Source organism: Mustelus asterias, chromosome 17, assembly GCF_964213995.1.
Source record: "Mustelus asterias chromosome 17, sMusAst1.hap1.1, whole genome shotgun sequence".
Lineage (NCBI taxonomy): Eukaryota > Metazoa > Chordata > Chondrichthyes > Carcharhiniformes > Triakidae > Mustelus > Mustelus asterias.
The window spans coordinates 31,896,614-31,915,411 of record NC_135817.1 but is presented as its reverse complement, the minus strand read 5'-3'; the positions used below and the strand labels follow the sequence as shown (position 1 = coordinate 31,915,411).

Below are 18,798 nucleotides of genomic sequence, written 5' to 3'. Positions count from 1 at the left end.
AAGAACAGGTCAGAAACTAGAATCTTGCAGAGAGTAACTCACCTTCTGACTCCCAAAAACCCATCCACCATTTTCAGGACACAAATCAGGAGTGTGATGGAATACTCTCCACTTGCCTTGATGAGTGCAGCTCCAATAACACTCAGGAAGCTCGACACCATCCAAGACAAAGTAGCCCGCTTGATTGGAACCCCATCCACCACCTTAAACATTCACTGCTGCCACTGTGCATTGGTGGTGGAGGGAATGTGTGCCAATTGCAAGATGCACTGCAGCAACTCACCAAGGTTTCTTAGACAGCACCTTCCAAACCTGCAACCTGTACCACTGAAAAGGACAAGACAGCAGATACATGATAATACCACCACCTGCAAGTTCCCATCCAAGCCATGCAACATCCTGAATTCGAAATTTATCACCATTCCTTAAATGCCACAGGGTCAAAATCATGGAACTTCCTAACAGCACTCTGTGTGATCCTACACAGGATGGAGTGCAGCAGTTCAAGGCAGCAGATCACCACCACTTTCTCAAAAGTAATTAGGAATGTGTAATAAATGCTGGCCCTAGCCAGCGACACCCACAGCCCATGGAATAAAAAAAGCAGATTGCCTGTTTGGGCCTTCAATTGCTGGTGTTCATGTGTTATTAAAGCAACTTGCACCTTTTAAAGATAGGCAGCTTTTGACTGAAACCAACCTTAAGACAGCTAGTGCATGGCAGGGCAAAAAGATCTTCAAGGCTTCATATTTTCATACTCCACAATGGAGGTCCTGCAGGAGAAGGTATGCAGGATGGAGGGGAACATCCTTACCCCACCAAACTGTTGAGCAGAAGCAGTAGATACAGGTTCTGGAGGATGTCAGTGCAAAGAGCAGCTCCTGGATCCAAAAGTATGAAACTATTTGATGACCTGACCAGGGTGCTAGAGTACAACTCTTAACAAGATTTCACATTACCTTGAATAATCCTGAACTACATGTTGTTCCAACACTAACCATCCCCCCGAGAACAAGCACTCTCCTCCATTCACTGCAGAACAGTACCTCCATCAGCATCTAATGCCACATATTGCACCCCCTACACTTCTCACCAACACTCCCTTTACTTCCACACACATCTCCCACCCAGCACTATGATTTGAATTTGACATGCACATCCGCGAACCACCTCATTGGGCAACCACTAACATTTTCACTTCTTTCTTTCAGGCAAAGCTTGCAAACATTAGGGGGAAGTCAAGGTCTGGAGGCATGGCATTCATTCAGATCCTGCCCTTACTCATGGATCAAGTCTTAAAGATCATCGGGATGAGTCCCATTAGGAGCATCACAAAGAGAAAGGCTGGAGGACACATCTTGCAGTGTTCTTGAGTATCTTTCACTCTTTCGCTGATATCTCATGCTGCTGTGTCCAGCAGCCATTCATCTATATCTGCTCAACCCTCACAGAAAAACGTCATCCTTGTCCCGCTCTTCCCTTTGAGGTTATTAAAAGGCAGAACGCCCAGAGGATAATGAGCTGACAGGGAGCATTACAGATGAGGCATTGCATCATTCTTTAGCAAACATCAGCTCAGAGACAATAGGTCGAGGTATCTGCACTGGGAGTCGAACCACACACCACCATGCAGGAGAGAAAATGGACAATGACTCAGGGCAGTGCAAGAAGCAGCGAGTCAGAAGAAGGAGAGCTTTCATTCTTGCCCTGCAAAGATCAAGGTCTTAAAGGTATAGTGTAGATCTGAGAACTGATCCATATACATCTGGACGTTTTAAGAGACCCGAGCATTAGGCCTGTGAACTTGCGCACAATGGAACAGGGCGTGAAGTACTCCATGTTTAAGAGCATGTTTAAGATCATCCAGCAAGAAATTCAGATCATACAGTCAACCATGAAGCAAATAGTCAGTTCTATGAGGACTGCTGCGGACCCCACAATGATGGAGTATTGATTAGGTCTCAGTTGGAATATGCTGTCTTGCTTTGGTTTCCTTCCATGGGGATTGACATCCAAGTTTTTGTAAGTGTGCAGAGGAAAACCACACAATTCATAATTTTAACCAGTTAATGGTCAAGATAGGCTCATAGAATAGGGACTCTATATTTTAGTGATGCATTGACCAATGTTGATTGATGTTTAAAAGATGGTGCAGGAATAGATTGTGTTTGTGTCGGCAGCTTGTTTCAACTAAATAAGTTAACGGGGATGAGAGGTGACAATCTCAAGTTATGCAAGGCCAGAACTAGTTTAAAAGTTGGGTTGTTCTTTTCCCAGAGAACAGTGGAGCGGCAGAATGGGTTGCTGACTCATACAGCAAATAATGATTTGAATAATGATTTGCTGTATTCCTTCAAAAAAGAGATAGACCAGACAGGGGTACAAAAGTTAGATACTGTAACATAGCACTAATCAAAGCCAGAGTGGTCTCCTAAGGAGTCTGAAGATAGTTTTTCCCAATTTGTTTTGTTGTAATTATATCACCGTTTTTTGTCTGAAATATATCACCATTTTTTGTCCTAAATATATCATCGTTTTTGCCTCTCAGGAGAGTAAGTGGCTTTAGGATAGGATGGGGAGTGTATTTTTTGTGATGCACAAGACATTACAGTTGTGGGGGAGGGAAGGGTGAGGCTGGACTGAAAGAACTAATGTTTTTTCCTGTCCATCATTTCTCACATCTGACAGCCACAATATCATGTTAGAAGCTCAGAGATGACAATCAAACTAACCTCAGAAATTTGGAATACAGGACAAAGCAAAGCAGAGTTATTAGGCATTTTTGATAAAAATTTTCTTCAGGATTTTTAGCTCAGGTAAATAGGACACAGCTGAATACAATTTACGTCCCTAGTCACCACACTCCAGCGCCTGTTCAGGTACACGGAGGGAGAATTTAACACGGCCAATGCACCTAACCAGCACATCTTTCTGACTCTGGGAGGAAACCGGGGCACTCGGAGGAAACCCACGCAGACACAGGGAGACTGTGCACAGACAGTAACCCAAACGGTGAATCGAACGTGGGTCCCTGGCACTGTGAGGCAGCAGTGCTAACTACTGCGTTACTGTGCTGCCCCGGCATATGATGTGATATTAAATCTGGCCCTGGAAATAAAAGTATCATGCCAATTAGTGCAACAACCTAGTATTTAACCCCGAAAAAGCTGCATTGAACAATGATATTCAATAATGGTTTAATCTATTCCCTATATCAAGAAGAGATTCTCCTGTTAAGACAGAATCCAACATACTTGGGTCACAGTTACCCGAGACCCATAGCTGCTCATTTTGACTGGTTCAAAAAGAAACTGAATCCAGTCTTTTGGTATCAGTTTAATTCAGCTTTGCTGATAACGTTTACAAGTTGCACTCAATATGGTCGGCCTTAAGATTCCAAATAGCACCCAAGTAAATAGAAAATTCAAACATTTTGCATTTACCTTTCTGGCAACATTCCCACACTACATTTCTCATTGTCTCATAGTGATGGTTGAGCCAAGTTAGCAGGACTATTTCACCAGTGGAATATATATTGCTGGAACGGGGCTCAGCATTTATTCTTGGGATATTTTCCAAGAATATTTGATTGCTAAAACTACTGTCGATATCCTTCATTGTCAACCGAGAAAGAACAAAAACCTAAAGAAAATACAACTCAACGTTATTAACCACAATACCATTCATTTGTCCAGTAAAACTTTATGAATTAAACATCCAATAGTAGATATGCACAGTCTTTTTAACCCAGTGCAAAATAGCAGAGTCCAAAGTCCACTCTCTGACTTGTTGTATTTCTATGGTGCTTAATACAAATCTCATACAGGGCTGGTAAACTAAACATAGGTTTGGTTTATTTCATGGAGGAGGACATGACTGCTCTGCAGACAGATTTACTATAAAGAGTCACCAGCTATTGTTAACAGGAAAGTACAGTTGCAACTCCTGCTTACCATATGCTGCAAGCACTTCTGAACAATGTCTGCTGGTCACATGGTTTACATCCTGGCTATTTACTCATTAGCATATCTCTCAAAGTATTATCATGACATCCCATTCTTCCCCCCTGATAATATTACAAATATCATTAAGAATGAAACATATATACATCAGGGTAGTTGCAAAAAGTACACACAAAAACAATTTTCTGTTCAAGAGTTTAAGGATCGAAGAATGTCAGCATTTATGAGTATATGACCATTAGGTTGTTTATCAATCCTCATGGATTTCATAATGCTATTGTCTTGCTGAAATCTAGACGTATCACTTGGGTGTTCTTGACTGGTGTGTTGGTATCTTGTGTACTGTCGGAGTGCTGATTGTTTTCATGGCAGTCTTCCAAAATTTCACTTGAGTCAATCTTTGGACATGATTTCGACACATGATTTATCACTATGTGTTAGGTTACATAATTCCATTAGCTGATTTCTGTTCCTTCTCAACATTCCTCCATTCAGTATTGCACACTTATAGACAAAGCAGGTCCGCACCCACACATCGGTCATATGTTTCTTCTGTTGTCCTGAGAAATGGGACAGGTGATGGCTTTGCAAAGTTGTCCTAACTGCCTTCTGAACATGACTTCTGTAGGTGATGGTAAGCCAAAAATGTAACATGGCAATAAGGAGATCTCGTTTAGTTTCCTGGCAAAAGGTTTTGCGTGCAAGTTTTCCCTTGGAAACCATGCCTCTTGAAGTACTTGGTGAATCTCTATGGCCAAAAATATCAGAGGGTATTTGGCCCTTCTTGTATCATAACAGGCCAACCTTTTACAATGACTCACCATTTGGTCTTTAGCCATGGATCATTTGCACTTATCTCCTGGAGTTGGTTGCACTTGTTTTGACCTCAGATCAACGTTGCGTACATCTTCCACATTGATGTCTCTGCGTACTCCTTGTATGTCTGGAGAAACATCTGCAGCATTTTTTCAGATTGGATAGCCTGCTCAGTGTGTCTGAAGTAACCATTTTACTACCAGCTTTGTACCAAACTTTAAAGTCATAGCCCTGTATTTTCAGGCCAGGTTGTAGTCTGGGTGATGCACTTGTCAGTCGCTTGCGCTAAATCATTTCAGATGGTGTGTAGTCAGTTTCCACAATGAATAGTTTACCAAATAGTACATGTGGAACCATGTGATACCAAATACCAAAGCCATGCTCTATATTCAAATAATTGGATTGCGCTTGTGGTACACTTTTGGAACTAAATACAATTGGTTTGCAATCTTGCATAATTAATGCTCTGCCCGATCTTCCCCGTTTTCCAAATGCTCCACTATTAAATCTCTTATAATGGACTCTAGCATTTTACCACTACCAACACCAAGCTGAATGGTCTTTAATTCCCTGTTTTCTCCCTAACCCCCTTTTTAAATAATGAAGTTACGTTAGCTACCTCCAATCCATCGGAACTGTTCCAGAATCTATAGAATCTTGGAAGATGACCACCAATGCATCCATATTTCCAACGCCACTTCTATAAGTACTCTGGAATGTAGATTATCAGGCCCTGGGGATTTATCAGCTTTCAATTTCATTAATTTCCCCAACACCATTTCCCTAATACTGATTCCCTTCAATTCCTCCCTCTCATTAAATCCTGTGTTCCCCAACTTTTGAGACTTGATGTCTGCCAAAATACTGGAGAATGACCAATGTGGTACTGACTTTCTAATAGTGAAATGGAGCTAAGCAAAGCAAATACAGATCATAGTTCAATATCTGTTTCAGGGAAAATTTTGTATCTTTAATTCTAGATGAAATTACGAGTATCTAGCTGATGAAAAATGAATTTAAATCCACATTGTCTCGCACCTTTCCAAATCCTAGATACTCAGGCTGCGTATTGAGTGGGGGGGGATTTGTAGATTTACTACCATCCTCTAGGTCCCACAAGGTTCTTTCAAGTCCACCCTGCCTTGGGCTCCATTCCTCATTCCCCCCTTACCCTGTTTCTTTCCCTCCCCTTGCCCCTAACCCCCACCAATATTCTCCCCTGTGCATAACTGACTTTGGAAATTGATTTTTTGTGTCCTCAAAAATAACCTCCAGTTGTCCAAAATCGCATCCCAACCAGAATCCTACTCCTAGCAGCAATCCGATTAGGGCTTCCTATCAGGTTCAGGTGGTATACCGAGGAGGCTGAGGCTAGGAAGATAAAATATTCCAGGCCATGTTATTTTTTGGGAGGGGGGGGGAATTATGCAAGCGACAAGTGCTTTAGGTATTACATGGTATGTGTTGATTAAAGTCCTTAATAAAGCACATCATACATTGAAACTTCAATGCCATAGAATTCCTACAGTGCAGAAGGAGACCATTCGGCCCATTGAGCCTGCATCGACAAGAATCCCACCCAGGCTCAATCCCTGTAACCCCATGTCTTTATCCTGATAATTCCCCTGACACTAAAGGGCAATTTAGAATGGCCAATCAACCTAACCTGCACATCCTTAGACTGTGGGAGGAAACTCACACAGACATTGGGAGAATGTGCAAGTCACCCAAGGCTGGAACTGAACCCAGGTCCCTGGCACTGTGAGGCAGCAGTGCAAACCACTGTGCCACCTTAACTATTTTGGTATATTGAAGTTGTCTTTAATTGAGAAAAAAAACAACCAATTAAATATTTTTCATTCATTCAAATTTTTCCAGCATACAAATTCACTGAAATGTAAATTGAATCTGCAGTTATTTTTTTTAAAGCTGTCAATGACATAATATTACACCCAAAAGACTCTTCCTGGCCACCTATGACCAGAACTTTGAACAAATGACCATTCATCTTTGTTCAAACCTAGCTAGTTAACTGACAGCGCAATAATATCAAAGCTGAACATCAAAATATCTCCTTCCTGTTTTTGAGAGGACACAGATCACACAACCAAACCTAGAAAAGACTAAATATCAATTTCCACTCAACACCCATCAAAACACAGGTAATAATTTGGGATTTCAGCATTCAACTAATTTATTTATTTTTGCAGGAATAAGATAGTGTTTCTCCACAAGTCATTTATGTCACTAATAAGAATATTAGCCCTTTCTCTTACTTAAATAGTAGTTAGTGCAATTTGCTTTGCTAGTTGGACCCAAGTTAAATGAGAAATGAGCTTGTCATGTGAGGAAAGGTTGAGGACTCTGGGTCTGTACTCATTGGAGCTTAGAAGGATGAGGGGGGATCTTATTGAAACTTACAGGATACTGCAAGGCCTGGATAGAGTGGATGTGGAGAGGATGTTTCCACTAGTAGGAAAAACTAGAACCAGAGGGCACAACCTCAGGCTAAAGAGATGATCCTTTGAAACAGAGATGAGGAGGGATTTCTTCCGCCAGGGAGTGGTGAATCAGTGGAACTCTTTGCCGCAGAAGGCTGTGGAGGTCAGGTCATTGAGTGTCTTTAAGACAGAGATAGATAGGTTCTTGATTGATAAGGAGATCAGGGGTTATGGGGAAAAGGCAGCGGAATGAGGATGAGAAAAATATCAGCCATGATTGAATGGCAGAGCAGACTCGATGGGCCGAGTGGCCTAATTCTGCTCCTATGTCTTATGGTCTCATGAAACCCCTTTTCTCAATCAGTGCATTGACTTATTCTGTTTGCATTCAAATCTTTACTTATAGCCCTTTTAAAGTAATAGTATATAAATTTGAATTGAATAAAGATTTTTAAAGTTTGCTCTCTCGCTTCCTTTAAATGCTTTAAAAATATAAATGAGCATCAACTGCAAGAATCTAAAGAACAATATTCAACAGTTGAATAGTACTGACATACATAGATAAATAGAGTGCAGTACGCATGCTTCGACTACCTTCTTAATTCAGATAACAATGTCATCACTGAATAAACATATCATGTGTCTTTCCACATTTTACCTTGTAAATCTGTAGCAGAAGATCAGTCCATGCACGTTTGCTTACAGACTCAAACACTTCATCACCCAGGCTAAAAATTTCAATGCTTTCAAGATTCTGTGAACAATTCTAAAAAAAAAGCAAATTATAATTTTAATTATAGTGCTGTCCATTTAGTAATCTAAGGACAACACTCTACATTCTTTGCAAGTCGTTCCGTTTTCCCAGCCTTCCATGGGTAAAAGAATTATGAAACACCCCAAGTGGCTATATTCTTTTTCACAGATAACGTGGCAGTATTGATACTCGAGCATCATAAAGTTAAAAACACTAAAAACAGCTTGGAGCGGCATTACAAAACACGGCTGTTCCCATTGGTAGTATGTCCATTAGTATGTGGAAGAAATAAATAAAAGAGAAGCAGGTTTGTTCAAAAACCGTGTTTGCGCACCTTTCCTTAATCCAACCAGCAGAAAATCACCCAAAAGGCACTCTTTTTATCCATAAGGGAATACTCAAGCTTCTTGATCAAAGTACATTGTAGATAATGTGACTGATGCCAGGCTATCTAATCAGCAGAGTCTTTAATGCAGAGACCGTCATTAACCCAGCAACAATTTTAGACAGAATAAAGGGTTCTCGTTGTTAATATTCAAAAGCTATTTTGTAACACCGATCATAATACTCTGTTATAGGTCACTTCACTTTTCCTGTTATACAAATGCTCTAATGATTTGGTACCATTGTTCAAAATATTTAACATGGTGTTCCTTAATCCATTTATAACCTGGGCTAGTGATGATTTTGCACGAGGGATGTTAATGAATGAAAAAGAAAATATGATAAAAATGTTTATATTTTGAGAATAATAAGCTGACAATAAGGACTATACCCAAGACATTAAGGGCAGCACAGTGGCACACTGGTTAGCACTGCTGCCTCACAGCTCCAGGGACCCGGGTTCAATCTTGGCCTCGGATGACTGTCTGTGTGGAGTTTACACATTCTCCCCGTGTCTGCGTGAGTTTCCTCCAGGTGCTCCGGTTTCCTCCCACAGACCAAAGATGTGCAGGTTAGGTGGATTGGCCATGTTAAGTTGCCCCTTAATGTTCCAAGACGTGTAGGTTAGAATGATTAGCAATAGGAAATGTGTGGGGTTACAGAGACACACCGGTGGCGAGGGCCTGGGTCTGTCAGAGAGTCAGTGCAGACTTGATGGGCTGAATGACCTGTTCTGCACTGTAGGGATCCTATGATTAATCAACCATCTTTCATTGTAGAAATGCCCATGAACCTGCTGCATCTTTTAAGATGGATTTGTTTATCTGGGCTTTTATGATTAGTGCAAGGGGGATTTTCCTATTCCTGGGTGTACTGGATTGCCTGACCACGAAACATAGTGGAGGACTACATGAACAAAATGAAGGCTGCTCAAGGCCCATGTAATTTTTGTTGCCACATTTCTCTCTTTGTTGCAGCTAAGCAATCTAATATACCCTGGCCTAGGAACAGGAAAACCACTCCCTACATCTTCATAAGCTTTTTGAACATTCAAAAATACTTTATCATACCCCTATAATCTTTAATTAATACTAAATTCCAAGTATCTTTTAAATGTAAAACATAATTGATCATGTTATTTCTGTCTACATTCGAATCCCATAATTTGAAGAAATGAAATCAGCATCCCAAAAAGTAAACCTTTTAGGAATTTTGCGAATAAATGATGGGTGATAGAGATTGGAGCGAGTGCTCCAGATCCTGGGCAACTGAATGTGCAGACTCAGGTCAGAATGCATCAAGATCCAATGAAGTCTAAGTGAAGACTGTTTTTCTGAAAAGTTCAGGATTATTGGAGATACATTGAGATTTCTGTTAAGTGTGGTTTGATAGGTGATGTGCGATTAATTCACTCGGGAGGCTGGATCGTACCCGGGAAATAAAGGCTTTTATTAGCAACAAGAATAGAGCATACTGCTTAACAATACAATCCCAGACTAAAGGGTCACTAGGAAGTGCAGTGACCTTTATACTCCTATAGGAAGGCGGAGCCAACCGGAGTGTACCACAGAACAATGCCAACAGGTGGAACACCCCAACCTTAACCCCAACAGTAACAAGAGTAACATATGTACAAGTACCCATAGTGATAACCATCTATGGTTCAGTACCCATAGTGGTAACCATCTATGGTTCACCACAATAGGTATGAGAGCAAAATATGCAGCGGAACACTAAAATACATAGAACTTTAACAAAAGCAATGGTGGGAAAATTATCAGAGTGGAATTACTCCAAGACATGATGAACTGTGACATCTGCGATATCAGTTAAAGTTAACGCCATCAAAAATATCATAGAAACCCTACAGTACAGAAAGAGGCCATTCGGCCCATCGAGTCTGCACTGACCACAATGCCACCCAGGCCCTGCCCCAATACCCCTACATATTTACCCACTAATTCCTCTAACCTACACATCTCAGGACAGTAAGGGCAATTTTTAGCATGGCCAATCAACCTAACCCGCACATCTTTGGACTGTGGGAGGAAACCAGAGCACCCGGAGGAAACCCACGCAGACACGAGGAGAATGTGCAAACTCCACACAGACAGTGACCCAAGCCGGGAATCGAACCCAGGTCCCTGGAGCTGTGAAGCAGCAGGGCTAACCACTGTACTACCGTGCCGCCCGATATGTAGTTACACTGCAGCGCAATTTTACCAAGTATATAATCCATTGATGCAATTGTTATCTTTTCTTACAACAAGAATGGAGTGCATAAATACAGTCATTGGTTCTATGGTACAATTCATATATTTATAAGAACAATTCCAAAAAGCCTGGTAGTAGAATGAAGTTACCCATAACCAGCAACTTAAATTTATATATCGCCGGTGAAGTGATAAAAGTCCCAAGGTGTTTTACAAGCATCATCATGGAACATTTTATACTGAGCCATGTCAGGCCAGATGACCAACAGCTTGGGCAAAGAGGTAGGTTTTAAGGAGCATTGTCAAAGAGAAAGAGAAGTCAAGAAACTGAGAAAGGAAATTCCGGAGCTTAGGGACTGGCCAGCTGAAGGAATGGATGACAATGATGGGACAATCAACGTCAGGGGTGCTCAAGAGTCCAGAATTGGCATAGGGCAAACATCTTGGGCAGCTGTAAGGCTGGAGGAATTCGCAGAGTTCGGGAGATGGAAGGCCAGAGGAATGATATGAAAATAAGAACGAGAATCTTAAAATCAAGATGTTGCTGAGGCCGGGAGCGGAGTTAGGTCAGCCAGCATATGGGAAATACATGAGCAAAATTGGGTGTGAGTTAAGGTACAAGCAGGAGAGTTTTGAATGATTTCAAGTTTGAGGAGGGTAGGACGAGGGAGGCTGGCCAGGTGTGTATTACAATAGTCAAGTCTTGTGGTAAATCTAATATTTGTCTATCAGACAAGGACAAATCCTACCTGCAACTGGCACCATTGTTTAAACTCTTCAGGTTCAAGTAGAAATTCTGGTTTCACATGAGCAACGCAGGCTCCTTGTGCTCTGCAAGAATATATGATTAAAACACAGAAAAGACATGTTCATTATGCACAGACAGAAGATTGCGTGTGTTTTCGGTTTTACATACCTTCTGGGAAAACATCACATTATATCTGGCCAGCTTGGTTACAATTATGAAACAAGAAAGCCCTGAGATAATGGATTTTAATATTCAATAGCTGGAAAATGTAACCTCCTGCAACCTTACGGTTGAAGTTGAAGCACGCACTTGGATAATTTCTACATTTGCCTGTGGTAAAGACATCCTGAAAATGTTCATACTCTCCTGGGCACCAAAAAAAAACAGTGGGTTATTCCCTTGAAGCTGATATCCCTGTTACCTTCAGAATAATGAATTTAATCAAAGAAAAAATAAGAACTGGACTTTCGCTCCAAGATGGGGAGTGGAAATGTTTAGGTCTAGTAATTCATCAATTTTGTCATTTTCCATGCCGAAAGTAATCAAGGTAATTATTTCAACCTGGAAAAATCACAAGTTGTAGGAGTAATGATTTGAAGCAAAGTTTAAGCTTTAAAGTCTGTACATTATGGCAGCGCGGTGGCACAGTGGTTAGCACTGCTGCCTCACAGCACCAGCAACCAAGGTTCGATTCCCGGCTTGTCTATGTGGAGTCTGCAAGTTCTCCCCATGTCTGCATGGGTTTCCTCCGAGTGCTCCGGTTTCCTCCCACAGTCCGAAAGACATGCTGGTTAGGTGCATTGGCCATGCTCAATTCTCCCTCAGTGTACCAAACAGATGCTGGAGTGTGGCAACAAGGGGATTTTCATAGTAACCTCATTGCAGTGTTAATGTAAGCCTACTTGTGACACTAATAATTAAACTTGAAACTTAAAAAAATTATATCCATTTGTTCAAATGGTTGATGGGGAGGGAGAGAGTCCAATGAAAGGTCTATTGCATGAAACATGATGCTCCCCTGGAGACAGGATGGGAGGCTGAGGAGCCGTGTGAGGGTCAGGAAGGAGTGGGAAGGAGATCCCATTGTATCCCCCTCCCTCCTTACAAGTAAAGGTGGGAAGGCTCAAGGATGGCCTCCCCATTTTTAAAGCCAATTGAAGTCCTTCATGGCAATAAAAGGGCCTTATTCTACCACTGCTGGTACTTGACCAGCAGGAGGTGGAGCCATGCCATGTGGGCTAAACACTAGGAACACCCTGTAAAGTAAGCCTGGAGGCTGGTAAGGTGACACCCTCCTTACCGGGCTCTTCATGCCTGATGGAGGAACCAATGGGAATGGAGGGGCGCAGAGTAAGACTTTCTGACCCCTCTGACTTTCAAATTGAAATGTCTTCACTTTCCCCTTCAGCAGGACCTCCCTGTCTGGCCCTGGTTAATTTACTCGATTCACCTTGTGCCTGGTGCTCAGTGATCCTCTGCTGAGGCTGCACAGCACCATTAGTGGCTACTAAAACTACTGCTACTGTGAGCACTGGCGAGCTGCCAACCTTGAGGGGAAAAGGGTGGAATTCCCCAAACAAGAGTCGGGAAGCTAGATGGTGACCAGGTTAGTACCAAATTTGTATGAAACCCCAAGGCCTTGCAGAAATAGCCACGGTGGGATTGTCACTGGTTTGACTGCTGGTGGACAAGCCCCTGCCATCACCATTAGATTCCACTGGTTATCTCGCTTTCTCTCTTCAAAAATGCTACCTGACCTGCTGTGTACTTCCAGTTTTTATTTCAGATTTCCAACATCCACAGTATTTTGCTTTTGCAGCAGTAGAGTGAAAACAGCTACGAAAAATTCTTGGTTTATAATCTCTTTATGAGAGATTCATGTAGCACAGAACTCCAAAAGAAATCTAATATCCAAAATTATAATGCCCATAATTAGTAAAGCAACCACATATTAATATGGAAATATTTTCACTTACCTTAAAAAGGTGAGAAGTGTTGAATATTGCCAGTGCAACTGGAGTAAGCGCTCCATTGGATCACTGAGTAATGGCTGCTTTCCAGTAAAGCCAGGCAACCACTTGCCACTCAAATGGTGCAGCATGTCATAAATCGTGCTCATGTCTCTTCCAATCTGCTTTGTGCTGCAATTAGAAAATAAATTACCTTCCGATAAATAAACACTGCAGTTGTCTTACTGCATTGTTGCTCAGTTTTCTATTTTAATCCATGGGTCTAAACCTATAGTAAGAAGTCTCACAACACCAGGTTAAAGTCCAACAGGTTTATTTGGTAGCACAAGCCACTAGCTTTCGGAGCGCTGCTCCTTCTTCAGGCGAGTGGGATTTCAGTTCACAAACAGGGCATATAAAGACACAAACTCAATTTACAAAATAATGGTTAGAATGCGAGTCTCTACAGGTAATCAAGTCTTAAAGGTACAGACAATGTGAGTGGAGAGAGGGTTAAGCACAGGTTAAAGAGTTGTGTATTGTCTCCAGCCAGGACAGTTAGTGAGATTTTGCGAGCCCAGGCAAGTCGTGGGGGTTACAGATAGTGTGACATGAACCCAAGATCCCGGTTGAGGCTGTCCTCGTGTGCGGAACTTGGCTATCAGTCTCTGCTCAGCGACTCTGCGCTGTTGTGTGGGAGACACACATGACAGCGCAGAGTCGCTGAGCAGAGACTGATAGCCAAGTTCCGCACACGAGGACAGCCTCAACCGGGATCTTGGGTTCATGTCACACTATCTGTAACCCCCACGACTTGCCTGGGCTTGCAAAATCTCACTAACTGTCCTGGCTGGAGACAATACACATCTCTTTAACCTGTGCTTAACCCTCTCTCCACTCAAATTGTCTGTACCTTTAAGACTTGATTACCTGTAAAGACTCGCATTCTAACCATTATTTTGTAAATTGAGTTTGTGTCTTTATATGCCCTGTTTGTGAACTGAAATCCCACTCGCCTGAAGAAGGAGCAGCGCTCCAAAAGCTAGTGGCTTGTGCTACCAAATAAACTTGTTGGACTTTAACCTGGTCTTGTGAGACTTCTTACTGTGTTTACCACAGTCCAACGCCAGTATCTCAACATCTAAACCTACAGTCCTTTGTATTATCCTAGCAGATCTCCTGTGATGTTGCTTATTCTAAATCAGAACATGCACTGTCTTTATTACAGTCACGATATTATAACATAAATGAAGCAATGCACTCCAAGTACAATACCTCAAATCTGGTGCCCTTGGGGTTGAGGCCATGCTAGACTTTGGGCTGGGTGCAGGGGTGGGGGTGTCGTCAGGCCAGTTTGGGTCAAGCCAGGTTGGGTAGGGGTAATGAGTCACATGGGAGAGTGGGATAGAGCAGCATGCAAAGCCAATAACTAGCCTGGAGTCACACCATGCCAATGCAGCACCGAATCAAATTTCCAGGTAAATTACTCAATTAAAATTGATGCTTGGGACATCTTAAAAAACATATGTTTTTTGGGTAGCTGGATTTGAGATACTCTCACTGCATTATAAATATAACAATTAGAAAAAAAGGTCTTTTTTCCTGTAATTATCTAATTTTGATGCATCCAGAGATCTTTCCTGGGATGAATGGGAACAAAGTCAGCTGTCCATTCCACAGAGGCCTATACACAATTAGCGCAATAAGGCCCCATATGGGCCAGTTTGCACCACGCCTATATTTTAACGATGTTGGAAGGGTCCCTCAATGTCCATGAAGCTCACTAGTTCAATCGAGTTGGCAGGCTGGCACGGGAAGGGTCATGTTAGCTGGTGGCACCAAACCTCAATGACAGGACAATGGGGATGAAAGCCACAGCCCCATTCATTACAGGCCTGTGGGTCATACTGGTCATAGACCTCTTTAATTGATCACTTCTAGGCAGGCAATTCAGGTTGCCTCCATGTAGATGTGCTCTAACTGCCTTACTGCCTCAGTAGGACGGCGAGCGCAGAGGTGGTCAATAAGGAGGTCACCTCTCTGGAAAGCCATACTGATAACTTTGGTGGTCTCAGGATCTGATAGGGGCCCAACATTGCGATCTCATAATCTCCAGAGAATCCAGCCTGTAATCTAGGCTAAATAGGCAATGCCGTACTGCTGAACTATTTGGCCTGCAGTCTTTTAGATAAGATGCAGAACTGGTTTCCCTCTATGTGGATGTGAAATATCCATGGCACTAAACAATGAGCAGGGCAGCATCCTAATCAACATTTATTCCTCAACCAACGCCACTTATCCGGCAATTTATTTAATTGCAGTTCATGCAAAGAGGTCACCTCATTTCCTTCCACCGTGCCAATGAATGCAGTAATGTTTCAGGACATCCTGATATTGTGAAATGTGCTTTATAAATACAACTTCCTCATTCCTCAAAGCTTAAACTAAAATATCCAAAACCTGATCAAAGTATTGAAACATTATGATCAGAATTCTTCACAGCACTTGATTTGATCAATTGCTGTACTCACCTTCTCAGCGACTCTGGGATAGAAACAGGATTCATACCATCCGAACTGCCAAAGAGGGTGAACCAAGTCTGCACTATAGTTAAAATCTTTTGGTAGAAAATATCTTCGGTAATATTCTCAACAGAAAACAACAGCTCTCCCAAATTGCTCTTTCTGCTCAAAACATCAGCTTCATTCTCTGCCTCCCTCTTTCCTGCTTTGGAATCTTCACTTTCACAAGTATCTACAGTAAAGAAGATGTGAATTTCAAATGCCCATAAAATGAAGATAATTACTTCATACATCAACAATAAAGGAAAATATGTTCTTTTTTAAAGAAAGCAGAAGTGAGTTTTGCAAATGTAGCTCAACTGATTTAATACGCAATAACCATGAAATTCTACACTTAAATTCCTTTCACAAGCCAAGGAAAATTATGGGCCGTCTTCTCTGCCCTCTCTGAGTGTCTTTCTCACAGTGGGAGGTGGTGTGCCATTGGCCAGCGGCAGGATCTTCTGGCTCTGCTGCTGTCAATGGGATTTCCCACTGGTCCAATCCATACTGCCAATCGGTGTTGTGCCGCCAGCCTGAACCGCCAGGAAGTTCCAACCATAGTATAATATTCAACTGCAAATTGTATATGAAAGAAAAAATGCCAACCGCTAACAGGGTTAGCACTGCTGCCTCACAGCTCCGGGAACCCGGTTTTGATTCCCGACTTGAGTGACTGTCTGTGTGGAGTTTGCACATTCTCCCTGTATTTGCTTGGGTTTTCTCCGGGTGCTCCAGTTTCCTCCCACAGTCCAAAGATGTACGAGTTAGGTTGATTGGTCATGCTAAATTAACCCTCAGTGTCCCGGGATGTGATAGGTTAGAGGGATTAGTAGGGTAACTAAGCAGGGTTAGGGCCGGGGTGGATTGTGGTTGGTGCAGACTCGATGGGCCGAATGGCCTCCTTCTGCACTGTAGGGTTTCTATGGTTTCTTCTGTGATATAACAAGAAACTTGATATCAATAAAAATTAAAGACAGTGGGCCAGTTTATGCTTAATGATGGATCGGATATCTCAAGAAACTCATGCTCAAACCAACTACTGACTAAACCAATGCACAATATTGGGAAGGGTAAATAAATCAAAGACTTTCAGTTACTGAACACTCCCTTTTTAAACCAAAAGTTTTGTTACATGTGGTAAGTTGTTTATCATCCTGTCACTTCTATCTCAGCACTCCAAGCGCAGGTTAGTGATTAAGGCCTAATCATGAATGAAGTTAACATATTTAACAAATTGGATAAAATATCAGTGGTCTTCTTAAATAACCATCATCGAAAAATTGACAATGTTCAGTAACGGTCAATACAAGGCAACTTCATACTTCTCCAGGTTTTGTTAACAACTAATGAATGGCAAGTTAAAGTGGCCTTATTTTTTTGAGTGAGTTAAAAGATGTACACTTTTCTCAGGAACTAATGCTCCTCCAATAACAATACTAATGATGATTCAGCTGCCTCTTAACTGCATCTCTCCTACTTCCGTCACTTATTTATTATGCCAGTCATACAGCTTATGAAAATGTACTGGATGCAGTTCTGTGGTTGTCAGCAGCCAGAGCCAGGCCCTCCAATGGTGCTTAGCTACACTGGGGAGTATCAATGGGAAGACTATTCATCTATGTGGGGCATTGCAGCTGCATCTCCAGGATCTGCCTGTTCCATCCCACCAGATGGAATGGTGGGTAGGGTGAAAGGGGGTTCCCAAGAGCCAATCCTTGCCCTGAACCATGTCCCATTTGGCTACCTGCGTGGGTCCAATCAAATTCTACCACACATTGTCAGTCCAGGTCAAACACAAAATCTAAAGCCGGACAAGTTCAGATTCGTTTTATGAATAGAAAGATGGCAGTTCACCTGAAACGGAATCTTCAAAAAAAGAAGCGGAAGGAGAGAATTTGGTGATAGTAGATGTACTGTGTGAAGAAGCTGCAGGGGTATAATAGGATTGCAGCACAACTTTTCCAATGCTCTCATATTTGCTTGAATTGTTTGCTGAAAAGAACACAGAACATGATTAGCAAAAGCCCTTTCATTATCTATTTTAGAATCAGGAAAAGCCCAAAGTTTATTTGAGGGATGGCTGGCACTATGTATTATCACACTGCAAGCAGTAGACAGAAACTCTGGAGCATCCTACTTATACTTCTAACAACATGCAAATTACAAGGAAGCAAACTTGACTCACTCAAAATCTTCTTGCGCTTATTGGAGTTAATTTCTTTACACTCACAACTGCAGATTCAACATCTTGTTATAATCCTAACTTGGTAGATTTTTTTTTTGTTTAGAGACATGGCTGAACAGAGTCACAGGATTACTAATTAATGTTTAACAAAAGGATAAAACATGAAACAAAAAAGGATTAACTGTAATATAACTCTTTCACCCCAGCTAGACAGTTACAGGTATATGCAAGTTTATAAGGATTACACAAGTTCTCATATACTTTATACTCTTATGTTTTGAGTAAGTATACAGTCCATGTAAGCCAATAGGTGACATGTGGTCAGACACACCACACTCTGAATCCAAGTGGCAGATGCTACCCAATATAACTTCTGTCGATTTTTTTCGAAACACCAAATGTTTGTTACACTGTGAGCCAACTGGTCTCGCTGGAGGCCTGTCTTCCACACAAGGGTTTCCAATCACCATGCTCGAAGAATACACTTTGGAATCTTCTTCCACACAAAGCTTTCTCTCAGATGCTTTCACCAAGGTTTCACATCCAGTATTTCAACCTCTCTGAGTATTCCTCTGCTCTGGATGAAGTAATGCAATTCAGCTTCCACACAATCTCTCAGGTACCCAGCCATGCCAATAAAACATCCGTGCTTCACAGGCTGTATTAAGGTGTCACCAACCTTAGGATTACTTCAGATGTCTGGCCTCTCACTAGCTGACGTCTCCAGTTCTGAAGCTTGCAGCTCCGCATTAAGTGGGAGCCTTTCTCTGCTCCTTTCTTTA

General features: G+C 41.9%; 1 protein-coding gene across 1 annotated transcript in view; it reads right to left on the bottom strand.

Annotated features, from left to right (window-relative positions):
• LOC144506053 (cilia- and flagella-associated protein 47) overlaps positions 1-18,486 on the bottom strand; it is a 384,789-nt gene extending 366,303 nt beyond the window's left edge. Inside the window, exons 1-7 of the mRNA XM_078231872.1 lie at positions 18,378-18,486; positions 17,686-17,823; positions 15,799-16,021; positions 13,295-13,459; positions 11,320-11,401; positions 7,878-7,985; positions 3,444-3,642 (exon numbers count right to left, since the gene is read on the bottom strand). Coding sequence (XP_078087998.1) covers positions 3,444-3,642; positions 7,878-7,985; positions 11,320-11,401; positions 13,295-13,459; positions 15,799-16,021; positions 17,686-17,823; positions 18,378-18,486 — 1,024 coding nt within the window. The remainder of the gene's footprint in view (positions 1-3,443; positions 3,643-7,877; positions 7,986-11,319; positions 11,402-13,294; positions 13,460-15,798; positions 16,022-17,685; positions 17,824-18,377) is intronic.
• Between the last annotated feature and the right edge of the window lie 312 nt (positions 18,487-18,798).